Genomic DNA, 22,387 nt, shown 5'->3' on the forward strand with positions numbered 1-22,387 from the left:
GTTCTCGTGGAAACAAATGAATAGTGTGCAAATTTTTCAATGGGAACAATTGTTATGGTGGCTAATGTCTAAGAGAGGATTTCCCTTCCCTTGGCTAGATCTCCTCCCCCTCTCTATTGTGTCTCAAGACATCAAGTGAAGAAATATCTTTAACCATTCCCTTCTCTATCCATAATTAGATATAATTTAATAGTTATGCCTATGGAACAAGACATTATAATCCTATTCTATCAGTATCACTGACACAGTCAGCCATTTGGGACAGTGCAGTACGTTGTAAAACAGCTTGAATACATGTGAAATATCATTATTATGGAAATGATATTATTATAATATGATACATAAACTGCATATTGCATCAGCATTTCTCCTGGTAGGAGAATTGCAGCATCAAAAACACGCCTAAAGCCACATGTTGTAAGCACATTTAGACGCGTCACGTATTTTTCCTATCAAAATGCTGCTGCTCCTAAATGCCCTGGTAGTGGGGTGTTTTTCTGTCTCTAAAGGCCCCTTCCTCTAAACCCCTGTAAATGCCAATGTGTGCATAGACACATTGGGGCTGATTTACTGAAACTGGAGAGTGCAAAATCTGGTGCATTCTGCATAGAAACCAATCAGCTTCCAGCTTTTTTGTCAGAGCTTAACTGAACAAGCTGAGTTAGAAGCTGATTGGCTACCATGCAGAACTGCACCAGATTTTGCACTCTCCAGTTTTAGTAATCAACCCAATAGGCTAACATTGAGGGGCATTTAGAGGCAGAAAGCAAAAACATCAAACGCTCCTAAAAGTGATGTTTTTAACGCCCAGTGTGCATGAGGCCTTAGCTGGAACAGAAGCTGAATGAGAAGCTCAGATTCCTCTTTATCTGATTTTATGATCACACAGAACATCAAATGGACATGTTTAATAAAAGAAATCCCTTCACAGTTGAATAAAAAATGCAGCTGCATTGCAACACTAAGCACTATAGAGGTCAGGCAGACATTAATAAAACATTGCATTTATGTGAAAATTCCATTAAAATAATGTTTTATTTAAGTATTCTTCTAAAGATGCATTTTTATTCCTGAAGAGATATTTTTATGCTGTGTCAGCAGCAGGGCTGTTTTCTCCCCTCTCTCGGGAACCGTCATACACCACAAGTAGACCTGCAAACAAAAAGAAGAATGTACCTATAAGGTGGGAACCTAATCTCATCCATTGGAACAATAATAATAATAAAACAATAATAATTCAAAAAATTAAGTCAAATATAACAAACACAATGACAGCATGTAACCAGAAGTTATTGCTCACAACTTGTCCTGTTTTGGAAGAACAGCCCCTCATTCGATTACAAGTTGCTTTTCTACTCTATTTCCTACCAGAATGTTTAGCTCTGCCCAACAGCTGCAGCCATTACAAAGACGCAATGGGGTAGATTTACTAAAACTGGTGCACTCAGAACTCAGAATCTAGTGCAGCTGTGCATGGTAGCCAATCCACTTCTAAAGACAGCTTGTTCAGTTAGGCTACGTTCACACTAGCGTTGTGTGCAGGCGGCAGAGAGGCATTTGGGAAGCGTTTTTACCGCTTCCCAAATGCCTCTGCCAATTCTGCACATTACAGCACATGGTGCTGTTCTAACGGGAGCGTTTGCGTCGCATCGCAGCAAAACGAACGCCTCTGGTGAAGTCAGGAGGCGTTGAAGCCTCCTATTCTAGTCTTGGTGCCGCTCCGCAAACGCCTGCCCGGCATTTGCGGTGCGGTTGCGATGCGGTTGCGGGGCATTTGCGGAGCGGTAACACCATTCAAACTGCATTATAGGCGTTTGTGGGGCATTTTTAACACTCGGCAAACGCCTAGCAACTTCCGCTAAACCGCGCATGCGGCATTTGTGGAGCGTTTGCCGAACGTTAAAAACCGCTCCGCAAACGCCGGACCAACGCTTGCCAAACGCTATAGGGACGTTTGGCAAGCATTGGTAAAAGAGCCCAGTGTGAACAAGCCCTTAGGCTTCAGCAATTATACCTGGAAGAAGCTGATTGGTTTCTATGCAGAGTTGCATCAGATTTTTCACATTCTGGTTTTAGTAAATAAATAAACCCCAATGGTGTCACACTAGCCCATCAAGTCTCTATGGAAAACTTGAGAATTTAACTGCAAGAGAGTTAAACCTTCATTTTTAAGGAGGAAGTTGCAAATTGTTGTGGAAATGTTTGGCTTGATGTTCATAAAGAGATAAGAAACCAGTTAAAAACTAAAGCAGTAGTCTTGGGTAGTATTGACCTTTATTCATAAACAAATATACATATATATTGCTATAAGTTTTATGTTACACTTTATCTATTAATTACATATGAAAAATATCAGTATTACCCAGAGCAGCTATTCCTATACAAAGATAGATAGATAGATAGATAGATAGATAGATAGATAGATAGACAGAAAGACGGACGGACGAACGGACAGATGGACGGACAGACAGACAATTAAAATGTATCTATTTACATTATCCTCTACACACCATTTGAAACACTGAATGATGGTCACAGAGATATTAGAGAGTAGACTTGAATGATTGCTTATGCTTTGCTCTATCTCTAGTTGGGGATATTTAATGTTTATTAGACCAAAACTCTGGCAATCACATTTTACATATATGTGGTGGTGTTTAGCCAGCGTACAAAGAAATCAGGTAAGTGTATGACAATGAGGCAGATGGAATTACATAGATCAGTAAATGTAGGCTCAGGGCATGTGAATCTTTGAAGTAAAGCATCGGAAACACTCATGGAAGCAAAGACTGGTACACAGACGGATTCTAAAAAAAATGTAGGCGATGAGTAATATGATACCTTGAAAATATGTTTCTTTTTAGACAGGAGTACTTCTTCCATTTCAATTTTCTTTTTATTGGAATATTAAATGATAGCAAAAACAACTTTTACTATTACAAAGGGGGCAACACAAGAAAGTAATCACTGGTTTAGGTTAAGGTGGTTTGCAAAATTGGTGTGTTAAAGCTGCCAGGTAGAACAGTGCTGTCATCTTTCTGGTGAAAGCGGAGGTTTCAGGTAAGATTCCTAATTCAGTTTGGTATTGACATAAGATATTGTACTTCTCCCAAGAGGTACGTCTTCCTAGATGATGTTGATAGGAATGCCTATTAAGGACTCTGTTACCAAAATCAATGTTTAGAATAAAAGGTCCCCTGCAAAAATGACATTGATTAGTCACTTCTCTTGTTCCTCGAACTGCTGATTATCACAGTCCTGGTAGAGGCCATGTACATGAGGGGGCTCCTCTTGTACCTCCTGCCTGACACTCCTAAAGGTAGTGACAGAGAGTGTGTGGGCACAGAGTGGCACAAGTGCCAGATTTAAAGGCAGTACCAGATTTGTGTAATGCTAGATGTGTAGAGCAGAAGATTGAGGGTCATGGAGTGGGATCCAAGCACAGGAACACCACAAACCCAAAGCAGGAAATCAATACTTTTAAACATTGATTTTAGCAACAGCGATGCTTTAAGAAAATTAAAAATTTGAAAGAATGTCAAAGGTCTTACCCCTGGATGGCCCATGCTTTATTATGAAATTAGTCTCAGTAATTAACCACTTCACATCTGCCCCATAGCAGTTTTACTGGGTGGCTCTCCTGTGCAAAATCACGTATATATTGACATGTTAAAGCTTATATAAGATTTTAGCGATTAGATTTAATATCATTTAACCACTTCAGCTCCAGAAGATTTACCCCCCTTCCTGACCAAGCTATTGTTTACGATACAGCGCTGCGTTACTTTAACTGAAAATTGCGTGGCCATGCAACACTGTACCCACGCAACTGTACCCAAATTACATTTATGCCCTTTTTTCCCACAAATAGAGCTTTCTTTTGGTGGTATTTGATCACCTCTGCGGTTTTTAATTTTTGCATTATAAACTTAAAGTAACTCAGTGCTGTATTGTAAACAATGGCCTGGTCAGAAAGGGGGGGTAAATCTTCTGGAGCTGAAGTGGTTAAATTATATTAAATCTAATCGCTAAAAGCTTAAATAAGCTTTAACATGTCAATGTATTTTCAAAAGCTGTTTTCAAATGTATAAATATGCAGTTACCAGTATAAAATAATACCTGTTGATAATGCTATGAAGGTCTTTGTTATACTTTTTGTTATAGTGTGACAATGATTTGTCCCTAGAAAGTACAATATAATAAATATACCTTTTTGTGATATACCACGTGAATTCCCAAAGAAAAATATGAAAATAAATAAAATAAAATAAAACCATAAAGTGTCCAATTCAATTTCAGTCTCAAATGTGTCCAATAAAGTCCAAAATCCAAATTTTCAACTTCAATCCAGTAAGAAGGATTATAATCCTAATTATTCCACGAAAACCTCAGAAAAAAGAAATAATCTATAGTGCATTACCTTTAAGCATATAAATAACACTCCAATCCGTGCAAATCACAAACCACTCTTTAAATGTGCAAAACACGAAAAAAATAAAAAATAAAAATAAAAAAAATATATATATTAAACCAAAACCGTGAGCACTCCGTGATCACTCCAATATTGTGTGCACTCTGTGATCCAACCAACAGTGATGCTAAATACTATTACCCTTTGTGAGTATGAATACTCACAGAGGGTAATAGTATTTAGCATCACTGTTGGTTGGATCACAGAGTGCACACAATATTGGAGTGATCACGGAGTTCTCACGGTTTTGGTTTAATATATATATATATATATATATATTTTTTTTTTTTTTTTTTTTTTTGTGTGTTTTTCACATTTAAAGAGTGGTTGTGTGCTTTAAACCTATTTTATATGGTGGCACAGTTAAGGAAGTTCCCTAGTTTAGTAAGGTCTTTTATTTTTCATTATAAAAACCGAGCTTCAGATAGATCAGGTTCAAACACAGGATTGAAAACATTTTTAACTGAACTTTAAGATTTACCTTTGGTCTTGCATACCCTGGAAGTACCTTCTCTGATTTCACTGCACACTGCGAGCTTCTCACGGTTTTTTTTTTAATCTTCAGCAAGTCAGATAGGGTCCACCTCACTTTCTGGCTGTAGGACATCCAGCAGCATGTAGCCCTATCCTTACCAGCCTCACTGTCCTTGGTCCACCCCTTTCGTTCATTGAATTTCCATTCTTTCAATAACTGAAGCTCAGCATTATATGTGGGTGCTACCTAGGGTAGTCTGCATGCAAAAGTAGTCTGCCTAGGAACACTCACCCCTCCAGACTGACATCCAACCATTAAGGCACATTGGCAATTCCTTGTGAATGATGCCATCTGTTTGGTTTCAAAAGACACCCTAAAGAGGCCTCCCAATTATATATAATACATAACTGGGCATGCCATGTTCTATTTTTTGTCACAATAGTGCAGGAGTTCTAAAACAGCAAATAATCATATTTGAGTTAACCATCTTAACATAACTAACCTGGATGACCCTTCGTATAGGTTTATATGGATGATGGATTAATGGAATTTAAAATTAGTAATTTCATAATACTCCATATAATTTATAATATTTACACTGTGTATCAATGCAATAGAGTAGCTGGTATTGTTATATTATTCTTATTATTATACAGTATTTATATAGCGCTAAAAGGTTTGCTCAGCGCTGTACATTATAGTGGGGGACAGAACATGAGACAATGCAGTAACAAAACAAAATATGAGGGGGTCAAGGGCCCTGCTCTTTCGAGCTCACAATCTAGGAGGGAGGGGATAGTGGTACAGGAGGAAGTGGCTGTGGGGGAAGGAGTGGTAGCAGGAGTGGAGGAGATCGGCTGTTAGGTGAGGGCGGGATAGGCTTCCCTGAAGAGATGGGTTTTCAGGGTGCGCCTAAAAGTAAGGAGGGTAGGTGACCGTCTGATGGATTGGGGTAGTGAGTTCCAGAGGATGGGGGAAGTCCTGGAGAAGTCCTGAAGCCAGGCGTGGGAGGTGGAGACCAGGGAGCTAGAAAGTAGGAGGTCTTGTGAGGAGCGAATATTATGGGAAGGGTGGTATTTGGGTATCAGATCGGTGAGGTAGTTTGGGGTAGCATTATGAATGGCTTTGTATGTCAGTGTTAGTAGTTTGAATTGAATGCGTTGGGCAATTGGGAGCCAGTGGAGGGAATGACAGAGGGGGGTGGCAGAAGCGGAGTGGTTGGTAAGGTGGATGAGTCTGGCCGCTGAGTTCAGGATAGACTGAAGCGGGGAGAGTCTGTGATGAGGTAAGCCGGTGAGAAGGGAGTTGCAGTAGTCCAGACGTGAGATAATAAGGGAGTGAATGAGTTGTTTAGTAGTGTCTGGGGTTAGGAACGAACGTATTTCGGAGATGTTGCAGAGGTGGAGCCTGCATGAGTTTGCCAGCGATTGGACATGGGGTTGGAAGGACAGGTTTGAGTCTAGAGTGACACCTAGGACTTTGGCTTGTGGGGTGGGACTGATGGTGGTGTTGTTGGTCGTGATGGAGAGGGTGGGGTGGGGGGCGCAGGCTGGGGGGAAAATCATGAGCTTGGTTTTGGAAAGGTTCAATTTGAGGAAATGGAGCAACATCCAGTCTGATATGTCGTTCAGTAGGTGGGTGATACGGGCGGAGACTGAAGGGGTGAGGTGAGGGGTGGAGAGGTAAATTTGCGTGTCATCGGCGTAGAGGTGATAGTTGAAGCCGTGGGAGTGTATCAGTTTGCCGAGGGAGGAGGTGTAGATGGAGAAGAGAAGAGGCCCAAGGACAGAGCCTTGGGGGACCCCAACAGAGAGGGGGAGAGAGGGGGAGGTGGCAGCGTTATATGTAGCGCTGAAGGAGCGTTGGGATAGATAGGAGGAGAGCCAGGAGAGAGCGGAGTCTCTGATGCCGAGGGAGTGTAGTTTATTAAGGAGGAGCGGGTGGTCAACTGTGTCGAAGACCGCGGAAAGGTCGAGGAGTAAGAGGACTGAGTAGTGGCCATTAGCTTTGGTGGTTAGCAGGTCATTAGTGATTTTGAGTAGGGCGGTTTCGGTGGAGTGTAGGGGACAGAAGCCAGACTGTAGTGGATTGAGGAGGTTGTTGTCAGTGAGGTGGGCGCTTAGGCGATTATAGACTAAGCGCTCAAGGAGCTTGGAAGTAAATGGCAGCAAGGAGATGGGTCTAAGGTTGTTCAGGTCAGTGGGGTCCAGGGAGGGTTTTTTGAGTATGGGGGTGATGTGCGCGTGCTTTAGGGGGGAGGGGAATGCGCCAGTAGAGAGGGAGAGATTGAAGATGTGGGTGAGGGAGCGTAGGATGGAGGAGGAGGGTGAGGACAGGGTCAAGGGGGCAAGTGGTGAGGCGGGCTTATGAGAAGACCTTAGTGACCTCCTCAGTGGTGTTGGGGAGGTTATAGTGTGCGGGATGTTAGGTGTGGTGGGGGGTAGGGCGGTTGCGAGGTGAGAGGAGGGGAGAGTTGATGGGGTTATAGTGGGAGGGAGGCTAGGTATACTCTCACTGTTTAATTTTAAATACTGTGCTTACATAAAGTGAATTTGCCGCATAGTTACTAAAGGTCAGTTGTTAATGAAGTACCTAAAAAAAACCTGTAATTTGCCCATCCAATAGAGTAGAGTACCTCAACTGACAATCATGTTCCAAGTGGCACTTTTGTAACCTCCTATTTCCAACACATTTTCAGTCAATCAGTGTGTGTGTTTCATAAGCCATAGGCTCAGTTTCTGATGGTTCAGTCAAACATATAAAAAGTTCAGATGTTGAATCTGAACCCCACTGAAGTCAAAGGGAGTAAAATCTGTCAAATCAATTTTCACAATTTTTAGGGCTAATAGCCAAGGTATTGGCAAAATATTGGATTCCCAGTCATGTAAATTAATGGGGCCAGTGTTATCACTGGTTGTTAAAGACTTGGTGTTGCTTGCACCTGCTAGCATCCTTAAAATCCATTGACAGTGAAAAACAACCATGTATAATAGCTGTAGTAATACTGCTGATATACATAATGTTCAGCTCCCGCCAAATGAGCAAATGTTTCAGTGTTTATGCAAATGCCCAAATGGTCTGAACTTGTGTTTACATAGCAGGTACTTGTATGTCCTGCCAGTGCTGGCAGACTGGTGGCTACATCAATTGTAGTCCAAAAGACTACAGGGGTGGTGCTATGACTATCTAAGGTTTGGTAGAAGCTGGAGTTGAGCTTTCTAAAGTCCTAAAGCCATTATATTGCAATATACACATTGAATTAAGGTGTTGGTGGGTTAAAGTCCAACTCCCTCTCCACCTCAACCTCCCACCCCCTCTCTAACTCACCACTGAGATGCAGGAGAATGCATGGGGGCAGTGAGGGTACCTGTGTCCAAGAAGATAAGAAGCAGGGACAAATACGTGGTCCCCAAGGCATGACATTAGCTTAGCTCATGGAGAAAACTAACTTAATCCATTATTCTGCAGGATGGCTTAGTAAGAAGTGTTTGGAATTAAGAGGTGTAAAGTAATCAATATGCAATGCACTCTATGGGCTGGTTCACACTGGAAAGCGTACATTTGAATGTGTATGTCGCCATTGTTTCCTGTGTGATCTGCTTTCAACAGCCCTTTCATTTTAATGGGCTGCAAAATGCAAGGAAATTTAAAAAAGTAGTGCAAGCCCTAATTTTTCAGATTGCACATCTATGGACTATATAGTTTGGTAATGTAAAGGATACACACTTGTGAGATGCATTTGGGGTGCCATTACAAATAATCGGTATCTTGTAAGGGCAGCTTGTTCACATGCGGTGCGGGAAACATGCATGGAATGCATCGTTCTAGCACCATGTTTTGGAGTGACTGGGCCCCATAAATGTAATTCTGTTCCTGGAATTTGGCTTTAATTGTTTACTGAGTGTGAGTGTATCTGTGAGAATGAAAGGAACATCAGATCACTGGCTTCTTTGGAGGGAGGAACTCATATAATGGATCCATGAGCCTTAGCTCTGACCTGGCTGGCTCTTCCCAAAGGAATCTCTCAGTCTTTTATTTTCCATCAGAAAGGGAAGTTTTAAAGCATAAAATGTGCTCCAGCAGACTATTTACTAGACTTTGAGATTTCAATCTCTAATATGGATCATTTTAACAAAACAAGCCAGGCAGCGTCTCCCGTACATAACCTCTCAAATAAACCTCCACACTAGATGCTGGTCCCAGAAAGGAGAACATCCCACTCCACTCAAATGCTGTAGTACAAAACTCAAGGCCAAACTCTGATGATGTCAACCATTCCATTTATTCTTAAGCCATCGATTTCTGCACAGTCCCTGCCCTTGGCCATGCCCCTCTGACTCATTTCACCCGGGGACTGTGCAGAAGTCTTTGACTTAAGAATAGACTGAACAACTGAATCATCAGAGTGCTCCCTTGAGTTTTGCACTAAAGTATATATTCATGTTTTAGAAATAAAGGCAGTTCTATGAAAGGGCACTCAGCCTAGATAATCCCATTCTGAGCTGTTGAGTAAGATTTGATTTTGATAGCAAAAAAAAAAAAATAAATTCTTGCAGGAACTGTTGTAAAGTTTTAGAGGAAACTTGAATATGCCATGGAAACCAGCACCATGCACCAGGGTATCAGAAACAAGAGCAATACAAGAGTTGTCATGCTGCAAGTGTGAAGGGTGCCACCTTAACAACAAACTGTAAAGGTCAAAAACAATAGTAATAATGAAAGGGCCAACAAATATTGACAGAACTCATGCAGAGTAACAGATGGTCTACAGACAAACAAATATCCTCTGTGTACAACAGTGGTGATATTAGGTCATATATCAGAATGCTGAACCCATTTTAACTTGTCACAGGTGGTATATAACATCTGACAGCCCCAATGTCAGTACTGAAAAATGACAATGAGGAGACAGTTTTCTAAGGAACAGAAAAACCCCTGAGGTGAGTTGGAGGGGAAAGCAGTATGGACTTATGGGCCGTAATCTGTGCACATTAGATTTTCCTTGTATAGTATAGGGAACATTTTTCCTATGCAGAGAGCTTAGTGTACAATATGTTTATGCACAGCTAATTGTTCCAAAAGGTACTAGTAAGGTGGCACCCAGGGCAGCAAAGTATGAAAAGGCACATTTTAAAAGTGTTATTTTTTAATCTTGTCTGCTCAGCCCTGGACCGTTAGGGGTATAAAAAAAATTGCACAGCAATATGCCCAATTAAAATGCATGCACACTCTTTCTGTGCTAATGGGGAAAAAACAATGTTACACTGTTTCCTGTGCTAGATGAACATTTTTCATTGATTTATAGTAGGAAATATAACATTTGTCCACTAGATGGCATTAGGTATCATAAACATTTTCTATGATACTTAGCTCCATCTAGAGCCCAAATGTAGTATTTATAGTTTATTACATTCACTGTATTAAAATTATACCAGTCAAGAGTTTTGCTGGCACGACTGTCATACATTAGTGAACCCCTCTATGTCATCTTGTGTTTGGTTTTATCTCTCACAAGGTGTGAAGTCTTCACCAGGGACCACAGCAAGGATGCTTTGGTTTTGTTGTGTGACTTTTTATGCGGTTATCTATGGCTTGCCTTGTGTTCCAGCAACTGACAAACAACCAACGCGGGTATTATAGTGACCCCTAAAAAAAGTACAGCATGCTGCGTTTCTTTGCATGTAAACATACCAAAACACAAACGCACATGAATATACCCCAAAGGCATGTAAATGCAACACAGTAAAAAAAATGATAAATACTGTCTAAAAAAAGACACTTCAAATGAGACAAAAACACACTGCAAATGCACCACCATGCAAACACGCATGTGGAACTGAACAGTGAATGCGGGGATTGTGGTATTAGCAAGCCACAAAGTAACTTTGAGAGAATATTCTGCACAGTTCCAATGTTTCTGGGATGTTTATCAGTTCACTAACTGACCTTGTTTGTTGCTTAGACGGCTGTTCTTAAAAACAAGATCCAGTGTTAGCACTGAACCAAGGGATCAGTTCCACAATTTAAAGTGCACTGCTCTATAAAAGAACAATTACCCTCTAAATGCCTCATAATTTTATACTCTATTTTAAACTTTAGTTACACAGTGAAATGCGCATCCATGCAGATTAATTTTGATACAGTTTCACTCAGCAAAGGAGCTTGAAAAATAAATGACTGCAGCCTTAACTTTGGAAATCTTCAGATTATGAATTGAAGCTAAAATAACAGGGAAAAGGCTTTCTGCTAGTAACAGATAAGACTTATTTTTTTTTAAAAAAGTGTTGTATTCTATCCACTAAACACGTTCTGGAGCTGAATGTAGGCCTGCAAATCAATTCTGCAAGCCACGCCATTCATCAGCTACCCTGACTGTGCCTTGGCATTCTCCCATATCACTGTGCATTCATTAGATGCTATATACTGCTGTACATATGATATATTGTAAAAAAAAAACTAAATGCAGCACAATAGAGATTTTCAGGGATCATTTGCCACTGTTGTACATACATGAGGATCTTCTGAAGACGGGGAAGACTTGTGACTCACAGCAGTGCAGCATGCAATTACATAACAATTATCTGTGGGAGAATACATTGTGTATGGCCTTTGTTCTGCAGTAGTAAAGGACAACACAAAATGAAACATAAAATTTAATAAAACACAATTTATATAAATTATAACCGTTTAAGCAATGAATATGCATTGTTATATAATTTCATACATATATTTATGGTTGTGGGCTCTGTCAGAATATGACCACTTAAAAATATATCCTCAGGGACACAGGAGGAGTCCAAACACCAAAACTGTGCCGCAGACTTTTGTGGTCATTTAAAAATGTTGTATATTATGTGTAGTGAAAGATCTCTCTTCCGCAGCCTATTTAGGAAATATACAGTTGCAAGAAAAAGTATGTGAACCCCTTGGGATTACGTGGAGTTTTGCATGAATTGGGCATAAAATGTGCTCTGAACGTCATTTAGGTCACAACAATAGAAGAACACAGTCTGCTGAACATAATACTACACAAACATTAGATGTTGCCATGGTTTAATTGCACATAACATGTAAACATTCACAGTGCAGGGAGGAAAAAGTATGTGAGGCCCTAGCTTAATGACTTCTCCCAGAGCTAATTGGAGCCAGGAGTGAGCCAACCTTGACTCCAATCAGTGTGATGATATTGGATGCGTTGCTGACAGCTGTCCTGCCCTTAAAAAACACACACCTGTTTTGGGTTTACTGCTTTCAAGAAGCACTGTCTGATGTGAACCATGCCCCACAGAAAAGAGCTCTCAGAAGACCTACGATCAAGAATTCTTGACTTGCATGAAGCTGGAAAGGGTTACAGAAGTATCTCCAAAAGCCTTGATGTTCATGTGTCCACGGTAAGACAGACTGTCTACAAATGGAGAAAGTTTAGCAGTGTTGCTACTCTCCCTAGGCGTGGTCGTCCTGTAAAAATGACTGCAAGAGCACAGTGCAGAATGCTGCATGAGGTAAAGAAGAATTCCAGAGTGTCAGCTAAAGACCTACAGAAATCTCTGGCACATGCTAACATTTTTGTTGACACATCTATAATAAGGAAAACATTAAACAAGAACGGAGTACATGGGAGGACACCACGGAGGAAGCCATTGCTGTCCAAAAAGAATATTGCAGCACATTTGAAGTTTGCAAAAGAGCACCTGGATGTTCCACAGCACTACTGGCAAAATATACTGTGGACAGATGAAACCAAGATTGAGTTGTTTGGGAAGAACACACAACACTATGTATGAAGAAAAAAAGGCACAGCACACCAACATCAAAACCTCACCCCCACTGTAAAACATGGCGGAGGGAGCATCATGGTTTGGGGCTGCTTTGCTGCCTCAGGGCCTGGACGGATTGTTGTCATTGATGGGAAAATGAATTCCAGAGTTTATCAAGACATTTTGCAGGAAAACATACGACCATCTGTCCGCCAACTGAAATTCCGCAGAGGATGGGTGATGCAACAGGACAATGACCCAATGCATACAAGTAATTCAACAAAACAATGGCTGCAACAGCACAGAATACGCCTTCTGGAGTGGCCCAGTCAGAGTCCTGACCTCAACCCGATTGAAATTCTGTGGCATGACCTTAAGAGAGCGATTCACACCAGACATCCCAAGAATATTGCTACACTGAAACAGTTTTGTGAAGAGGAGTGGTCCAAAATGACTCCAGATCGTTGTGCAGGTCTGAACTGCAACTACAGGAAACGTTTGGTTGAGGTTATTGCTGCCAAAAGGAGGGTCAACCAGTTATTAAGTCCAAAGGTTCACATACTTTTTCCTCCCTGCACTGTGAATGTTTACATGTTATGTGCAATTAAACCATGGCAACATCTAATGTTTGTGTAGTATTATGTTCAGCAGACTGTGTTCTTCTATTGTTGTGACTTAGATGACGTTCAGAGCACATTTTATGCCCAATTCATGCAAAACTCCACGTAATCCCAAGGGGTTCACATACTTTTTCTTGCAACTGTATAACTCTTTGAGAAATATGTCATTGTATCACACTGATGAAAATACCACACGTCTGGATAGTGAATGGTGCTGGATGGAGAAAACATTCATTTGAGGCTCTATATGATGTTATTTCAGGAACCATTTGTCACAAGGCTTTTTATAATGTTTAAATGTGTTAAAAAAATCAGTGATTTTTAACCTTATAACTTGTTTCATCCAGGTACCCAAAAAGTTGGTCTTTTTCCCATAAAAATGTCTTAAAAGTATATCTATCCCCAAAAATCAAAATATAATATATTGCAGCTAACCAGTTCTTAGATGTGGTGACTAAATAGGGAAGCCTTGTGAAAAATGCAGATTACCAAACTTTTTGTATCATTGGTGTTGAGTGCATGTTTGCTTATTTCTCTTTAGAAAAAAAAACAATCTTTTACATTGTGTGTATATTTTTCCACAAAACACAAAATTCTACACAACACATACATCTACAATGTGAATAACTAGTTACTATTTATTTTTATCCTAACAGGAGTTAGTTTTAAACTCCTTCTAAAGCTTGAATATGATGGACAATAGTAAAAATGTTCTTAAAACCAGTGAATTGTTTTCACATTTTTGTCTTAAATGTAAACCATAGTCTTACATCAAGGTGCCACCACTTTCCTTCCTGAATGACTTAGGATCCCCTGAGTCAGTGTTCAACATACAAATTGTGACCTTTTTCTCCAAACTCAGGACTTACAAAGTCTGGCACACTTTCCCTACCCCTCTGACCAAATGCATAGAGGTGCCTGCCAGAGATCCAAGCTCTGAAATGGAAACTTCCATTACTGAACCCTATTCTGAAAAAAATGTGTTCTGATAGCTGCATGTGGTTACACAAGCAGTGATAATATCAAAGTGTTTGTAAACCTAAAAAAAATAATGTTACTGCTTCTTTAAAACAATGTAATATGCTTTGTAATCTTGCTGTTTTGTTTAGTCTTACTTGTGTTCTACGTGGTGCGTTCAAGTCAAACCAGGACTTTTGAGTTTATATAATAAAAGAACAAATTTCAAGGAGTGGAAATGGTATTTATTTTTTTACATAACCCCCCTGCTACATTTATACACTTATCCCAGTGTTTAACTAATGCCTGGAAAGCTTTGGCGTAGAATGATTTGGCAGTACGCCTGAACCATCCTAGGGCAGCCTGCTTCACTTCATCATCAGTTCTGAATTGCTGACCACAGAAAGATTTGTTTCTTGAGAAATTTCACAACAAGTTATACGTTATGGGTGGCAGTATAAATACAATACAATTTGTATACAAGAAGATTGTTCAAAGCTCAGTTTTTTTTATATGAAAATACTTTTTAAAATAGCTTAACACATTTACCTATAAGTAGTGACCACTACATTCCTCTTTGCATACAGCTGGCACTATATTTCCTTCAAGACATTTGGTCTTGCGCAGTTCAGTGTGTGAGACAGTTAGAATGGGAGGGCTTGGGCAAAAAGTTTGGAAGTAAAAAACTGAAAACTAAAAATCTGAATGTACCAGAAGTAATGCACCTTATCAGACGTACCAGACTACTGGTCCTTACCACAGCTGTCAGTCAATTTCTGTAAACATTGCTAAGTGTGAATCTAAGTAGATGACTCCAACATAAGTGATGCTCATCAGCTAAGTTACTCACCTGAATCCATCTCAAGACAAAAGGGGCTATGTGGTGCTGAATGTCACACATGCCAGAAGTATATGTTATGTGTTATGATTTCTGCTATTTTTCAGACTTACATAAACACATTTGTTGTATTTAGGAGTAAGCAACATCCGTTTTCTTGTGGGAACAAACAGGTGCAATTGGAACAATGTTTGCATGTGACTAGTTTTGCTGTCTTCTAATACAGTGGGGAAGTAGGTACAATTGTTGTATATTTGGACAATGTGCACATATTTAGCTATTGCCAATGTTTTAGAGGAGCTTTTTCAAACATTAGACGCAATGTTATATCAATAAGGATTAAAAGACAACTATGACCAAAGCTTTTTTGGCCATATGTCTGTTCTGGGTCACAGGAGTGCACATTCTTTTGCTCTCCTGTGACCCAGAATCAGTTGACAGTGGATTAAAGCCCATTGTCAGCTGATGTCACAGAGTTGCTCCAGGATCTAGAAGGATCCTGGACATATTGTCAGGATCCACCTGGATGACTAATTGCCAGCTGGCTCAGCCTTTCAGTGTACTGCTGAGTGTGTGCTGATCCCTCCCCAGCCCAGCGCTCTGGTGAGTGACAGTCATTGCTCTGCTCTGCTCTGCTCTGCTCTGGGAAGACTAAGAACTGAGCAGTCTTGTTCAGTTCTTGGGCTTGCAGCTAATGGGGAACAGCTGCATCATCAGACTGGTCTGAAGTCCATCCTTCTGCATTAATAGCTTGACCTTATGACATATTTGACCCATGGTATGTATGATACTACAATGACATCTAGAGTTTGGATGTAAAAATTACTTCTGTCATAGAAACTGATGAACAAAGGAAGAAAAAAAGATACACTAACATGGGAAGGGTTACCCAAGCTTTCTAAATAAAAAGCCGGCAACACAAGCTGACAGATGGACTCCAAATAACCAGGAAAGAGTTCTGTCAGAAGGGACTTTACAAGAAGAGGGAAGACCCTACCAGAGGAGATATCTCTACAAGCCACACTACGAGAGATACATATAAAGAACCTGGTTTCCTACAGTTGCTTGAGATGCCTGGAGTCCTGTTTGCTATGGAAAATGTGGACCAAGTGATTTTTTAGTATACCCTTGCTGCCTGCATACTATTAACAATGTTCATTTGCTCGGTAAGGTTAGTTAGCGTTTGTTTGTATGTATGCATGTTTGTGACATTCTGTATGTCCTGTATTGTTTACCTACAGCTTGGTTAAATCTATGGCCTCATGCACACTGGGCAATAGCCATTGTGCTTGAGAGTCCAGCTTTTAGGTGCAGGTGGAAGGTACAGACACACTGTCCAGCTTCAATGCCAGCAGCCTGTCAAATTCTATGAGCTCCTGTGGCTGGACAGGGCTGGACAGTGCACTGAGCAGTATGTATGCATCATGGGATGAATGCCTGAAATGCAAGCAGTCGGCACCCCTGAACTAAACATAAGTACCCTTCAGTGTTCTGTCCAGCCCAGTTAAGTCCTAGCAGCTCAAGACCTCTCATAAAGCTTAACAGGCTGCTGGCAGTGGGACTAGACAGTGCACCTGTATCTAAGATCTGCACCTAAGTGTTGGAGCCTCATGCAGCATGGCTAAATGCCCAGTGTTTATGGAGCATATATCTTCATAGCTCACATCTGGAGGGCTGATGGAGATACAGAAAAACACTGCAGCAGTCTGTGTTGCTTGTTACAGGTGCTGCTCAAGCAACTTGCCGTATGTATACTGAATACAATGGGTCACTCCACCATTCAGAGGATGGCTTGTACTTTTTTCAGTGAATACAAGGTGTCCTCTGATTGGACCAGGCAGAGAGGAGGGGCATATCAAAGGCTTCCACAATGCATTTCTGCAACCACAGATGTAAGCAAACTGAACCAAATGTAAGTATATGTAAGCCCTCACCTGGTAAAACAACCCATTCAATTCAAAATAGAAATGAATATATATATATATATACATTAAAAACACCTTTTCCCCTTTTTTATAAGTGATCACACTCTGTTCTCAGAAGAAGCTTGTGGAGAAGAAACAGCAGCACACTGAACTTCCCAGTGAAAGGCTATGCATGGAGGGTGTTCAAGACAAGTCTGATCACTGGAGAACAGGTTCAGTTCAAGAACTTCTAAAAAAAACTGACCACACTGTGCTCTTCTTAGTAGTGTGGTGAGTTTTTAGTAGGATAGGAGAGGGAATGGCAGTAACACCAGGGAATTCACACAAAGGAAGCAATACCAAGGGAACAGGATATGTTTTCATACAGTTACATTGTACAACAGGCACGTATCAGGAATATGAAATGCTGGACTTACATGATTTTAGTGTCACCTAGGGAAGCACATGAACTAAATACACCACAGACATTAAGGCAGCCCATTCTTTTATACAGGATACCTAAGGCTCCAAAAAAAGAGGCAAGCGATATTTTCTGAGCGCAGTGCACTAAAGCGCACGTGTTAATGAAGGTGTGTTGTTGTTGTGCCTTACAGAATGGATGACACTACGTTACCCTAACTTGTGTAACACACGCTACCGCAACACAATGGTGTGAGCAACTCTAAAACAAAATTCTTCTTTTCAAGGGACCAGAATTCTTCTATTTGGTAACGACTTAGAATCTTCTTTCTGCTCTTTGCACTATCCTATTGTGTGGTAAATGGATCACTATAAGAATAACAATTCCTTTTAACTTTTTTTTTACCCTCCTGTGTAACATGGAACAGTAGTGCCAATCCTAGCAGTTTATGAGCAAAGGAACATCCAGGATAGAGATAATCATTGATTCACAGCTTCAATAGGAATTTTAATGTAATCTGAATATAGCTCAATACTGCAGAGGAAAGCTGCAGGGTTCTACCACAAAGCTCCTTCTAAATCTATTCCAGCACAGAAGGCTCACACTGCCTCCTGCCAGCAATGCTCTGCTCTGAAATCCTGAGCTCACCCTTAAAGGGTGTTGCCGGTGCCGGGGTGCAGGTGGGGTCCTCGCCCACTGGCTGGGTACTAATGGGAAGGCACATCTTGCTGCGGGCGCCGGCTGGAGGGACCGGCAGCTCAGAGAGCAGAAACCCAAGACAGTGGCAGGATGACGTCAGTACAGCGCAGACTGGCAATAGGCTGCTGCCTCCCCAGCTGCCCGTCCGCTCATTCAGTGCCTTCTGCAGCCAGGAGCAAGCCAGCGGCAGGGAATCCAGCAGCAGCAGCCGCAGCAGCCAACCTACCTACAGGTAAGTGCCTGCAATGGAAAGATCATCGGCCTGAGCACCCCCTGTTCTACAGCACACACCCACCTTTGGAAGCTTATTAGTCACCTTTCAGGCAGGTATGCATAGTTCAAAGCATGTCATGGTTAATGCGAGACCCATGGGTGCACATCAGGTAAGGCAAGAGAAGGGTGACACTCACTCATGTATGTCTGCAGGAGAAGTCACTGCAGTCCGTAAAGGATTTCCTATTGTCCCAAGTTTGCAATGATGTGTCACTATAGTGAATTGAGGGCTGGGGGAGCTAGAAGAAAGGCAAAGGGTTTGGCAGCAAATTACTTGACATCCGAATCAAGGATTCCTAAAGCACATTGGTGCATAAAATGTCCCGTATAAAGAGCTCCATGACTGTATAATTCGGCTGACTCAGTTGTCGGTGTTATAGTTTAAGGTGCCACAATATATCAGTCGGTTACAATTGTCGGTGTTCTAGGTTAAGGTGCCACAATGTATCAGTCGGTTACAATTGTCGGTGTTCTAGGTTAAGGTGCCACAATGTGTCAGTCGGTTACAATTGTCGGTGTTATTGGTTAAGGTGCCACAATGTATCAGTCGGTTACAATTGTCGGTGTTGTAGGTTAAGGTGCCACAATGTATCAGTCGGTTACAATTGTCGGTGTTATTGGTTAAGGTGCCACAATGTATCAGTCGGTTACAATTGTCGGTGTTATTGGTTAAGGTGCCACAATGTATCAGTTGGTTACAATTGTCGGTGTTAAAGATAGAACAGTGTATGTTGGATCCTATATGAGTGTACACCACATACACACATACACACACACACACACACACACAACACACAACACACACAACACACACACAACACACAACACACACACACAACACACATCACACACAACACACACACACAACACACACAACACACACACACACACACACACACACCACACACACACAACACACACACATACACACATTCATACACACACAACACACACATACACACACACACACACACAACACACACAACACACACACACAACACAACACACACACACACACACAACACACACACATACACACATACATACACACACACACAACACACACACACACAACTAACACAAACACACAACACACACACACACAACACACACACACACAACACACACACACACACATATATATTGCAGTCAGATTCTCAGTAGTAAACCTTATCTTTGGTCCGCAGGTTGATGTCTATGATCACTTCCTTCTTCAGCCCTATCAGTGTCACCACACCTGTACAGATCAGAGGGAGGCGAGGTGTGCCTTCTTCCCCAAGCCTTCTCAATGAGTGCCAGGATCTCCAAGCAGCTGAGGCTCTCCATGCCCCCTTGCTTGCTGAACAGGACCTCTTCTTCCAACACCACCAGCTGTGTGACCGAAGTGGAGCCTTTGTTCCAGTCCTTCTCCTCCACTCTGGTCCTGATCGTCCTGGCCACTGTGATCTTCTGCCTGGTGGTCTTGTCCCTCAGCACCTTCCACCTGCACAAGAGCAAGATGAAGAAACGTAAAATAGAGAAAGCCCAGGAGGAATACGAGAGGGATCACTGCAGCCCCAAGGCACAAAGGGGCAACAGACAGCCAAGTAAGGCTCAAGACCCTGGTGGCCACGACTCTCCCGACATCCAGAGAAGAGACCAGAGCCCCTTCAATCCCTATGCCAGGATGACCGAGCAGCCTCAAAGGGAAGCTTCAATTTTGGACAATGCCAAGGAGGACTTGCTGCAATCCGTGGTCTTGTCATGATCTTGACGGCACTAAGAGGCACTGTGTTGTACATATTTGGTGACACCGTCCCGGAAAATTAAAAAAAAAATCATTAATAATAATATCAATACAAAGCGCATGATTCCAAATCCATATTGCGTTACCATACAAGATGACGAAAAATGGGGTTAGTCTTATTTTTTTTTTCTTTTCTGGAGACGAAAGGCGCACAATGAGACCAAAATCCCATCTTGCTTAAGGAATCCCATCCTGCTGTATATAAGAGTCACCCAGGATACCGGTATCTCTCTGTATGAGCTATATGATATTCTATGTCATCCTATCAATCCACGCACAAACTGGACACAAAAGAAGACAGCAAACGCTTGGGAAGTCCTAGTGTTTCAAATGCATTTTGGAGGCTTTAATCATGGAGAGAACAAAATAACTCAGAACACAATACCATATAGAAAGCAAATAATGTCTAATTTATTTCTTATTTTCTTATATAACATTTGCCTTGTGGAGCTTAAATCAAGTATTGTAGGTAATCTCAAGCGCTGCACCTTGCTACTACTCCAGCTATCCGGTTCTTTGTGGTTAATAGGGAGCTGCCCACTGTGTGTGGTGCTGAAGCCCATCCGCACAGTCCAGTATTCCTGGTGATTAATCGGGAGCTGCCCACTGTGTGTGGTGCTGAAGCCCCGCCGCACAGTCCAGTATTCCTGGTGATTAATCGGGAGCTGCCCACTGTGTGTGGTGCTGAAGCCCCGCCGCACAGTCCAGTATTCCTGGTGATTAATCGGGAGCTGCCCACTGTGTGTGGTGCTGAAGCCCCGCCGCACAGTCCAGTATTGTCCACTGTGTGTGGTGCTTAAACCCATCCGCACAGTCCAGTATTCCTGGTGATTAATCGGGAGCTGTCCACAGTGTGGGGTGCTGAAGCCCATCCGCATGGTCCAGTATTCCTGGTGATTAATCGGGAGCTGCCCACTGTGTGTGGTGCTGAAGCCCCGCCGCACAGTCCAGTATTCCTGGTGATTAATCGGGAGCTGTCCACAGTGTGGGGTGCTGAAGCCCATCCGCACAGTCCAGTATTCCTGGTGATTAATCGGGAGCTGTCCACTGTGTGTGGTGCTGAAGCCCCGCCGCACAGTCCAGTATTCCTGGAGGCTAGATGGGAGCTGTCCACTGTGTGTGGTGCTGAAGCCCATCCGCACAGTCCAGTATTCCTGGAGGCTAGATGGGAGCTGTCCACTGTGTGTGGTGCTGAAGCCCCGCCGCACAGTCCAGTATTGTTTGTGGCTACTGGGGAACTGTCCATTGTGCGTGGTGCTGAAGCCCATCCGCACAGTCTAGTATCGCATTCAGCTCTCTTATAAGTTCTCTTTCTTCTCCTTTGCCTTCATTGAACAAATGTCCTGTTTGCTTAACTCCTGTCTATGACCTGTACTTGTTGTACACGGAGATATTACAGTCTTTTGTACAAAGAAAATTATTAGGTGATGTGCAAGTGCAGTCCTGAAGTGCAGTTATGCAGTGACTAATCCCAAATATCGATATGATTTTCCTTGTTATGTTGGAGGACATGTGCCCTTATTTTACCTCCTATTGATACTGAGGCGAACATAGCTCTGTACTATGCACTCTTTAATGTATGCTTTTGTTTTACTGCTGCTGAGGGGGGTGGGCAAACCTAGCAAACTCAATTCAGTGGCATGGATTAGCTTCTATTGTTACAGGAATAAATTTTATATATTAAGCTTATGCTAGCATCTTGACGTTTCATGATTTTATAATGACATGAACAAATAAGGGTAGGTTCCTTGGATACCTCTTTGTTCTTGATGTTGGGTATATTGCAGAATGGGTGTATACTGTTTAAAGTGTGTGTGTGTATGTGTGTGTGTGGGGGGAGTTACTACAACTGGAGCTGCCAGAAACTGGAGCAGCTGCGCATGTCAGCAAATCAGCTCCTGGCTTCATTTTGTTCAGTTAAGCTTTGAAAATTAAAGCTAGAAGCTGATTGGTTGCAATGCACAGCTGCTCCAGTCTTAGTAAATCCCCTTTGTATGCCTGCCAGGAGTACTTGGCAAATGATTATCTGAGTGTGTGCACAGTTTGTGTTTAGGATGCAAATATTTAACTCTATGGTCTGATTTTGCAATACAGTACAGTATTTGCTTTCAGTTAGCATGTTACGGATTATGGCAGGTGAATCAGAATTGCTTGGTTTTTCCTTATTTTATAGGGTAGGTAGGGAG

General features: G+C 41.8%; 1 protein-coding gene and 1 long non-coding RNA gene across 2 annotated transcripts; one reads left to right on the plus strand and one right to left on the minus strand.

Moving 5' to 3' along the window:
- Positions 1–1,016: 1,016 nt before the first annotated feature.
- On the minus strand, positions 1,017–19,267 carry LOC149470219 (uncharacterized). Its single transcript, XR_016309475.1, has 2 exons — positions 18,553–19,267; positions 1,017–1,152 (listed from the first exon to the last, which is right to left on the minus strand). It is a non-coding gene; the product is annotated as an uncharacterized LOC149470219 (long non-coding RNA).
- Positions 18,177–21,890, plus strand: CUNH11orf87 (chromosome unknown C11orf87 homolog). Its single transcript, XM_089666096.1, has 2 exons — positions 18,177–18,374; positions 19,603–21,890. The coding sequence occupies exon 2, from the start codon at positions 19,704–19,706 to the stop codon at positions 20,160–20,162; it is 459 nt and encodes a 152-aa protein (XP_089522222.1). The 5' UTR covers positions 18,177–18,374; positions 19,603–19,703; the 3' UTR covers positions 20,163–21,890.
- The last annotated feature ends 497 nt before the right edge of the window (positions 21,891–22,387 follow it).

This window comes from Staurois parvus, unplaced genomic scaffold, assembly GCF_062004578.1.
Source record: "Staurois parvus isolate SC_StPar_1 unplaced genomic scaffold, SC_StPar_1.0 ptg000050l, whole genome shotgun sequence".
Taxonomy (NCBI): Eukaryota; Metazoa; Chordata; class Amphibia; order Anura; family Ranidae; genus Staurois; species Staurois parvus.

Bases quoted from the DNA above. Each gene is read 5' to 3' on its own strand.
- CUNH11orf87 (XM_089666096.1), top strand. From the start codon at position 19,704: ATGAGTGCCAGGATCTCCAAGCAGCTGAGGCTCTCCATGCCCCCTTGC.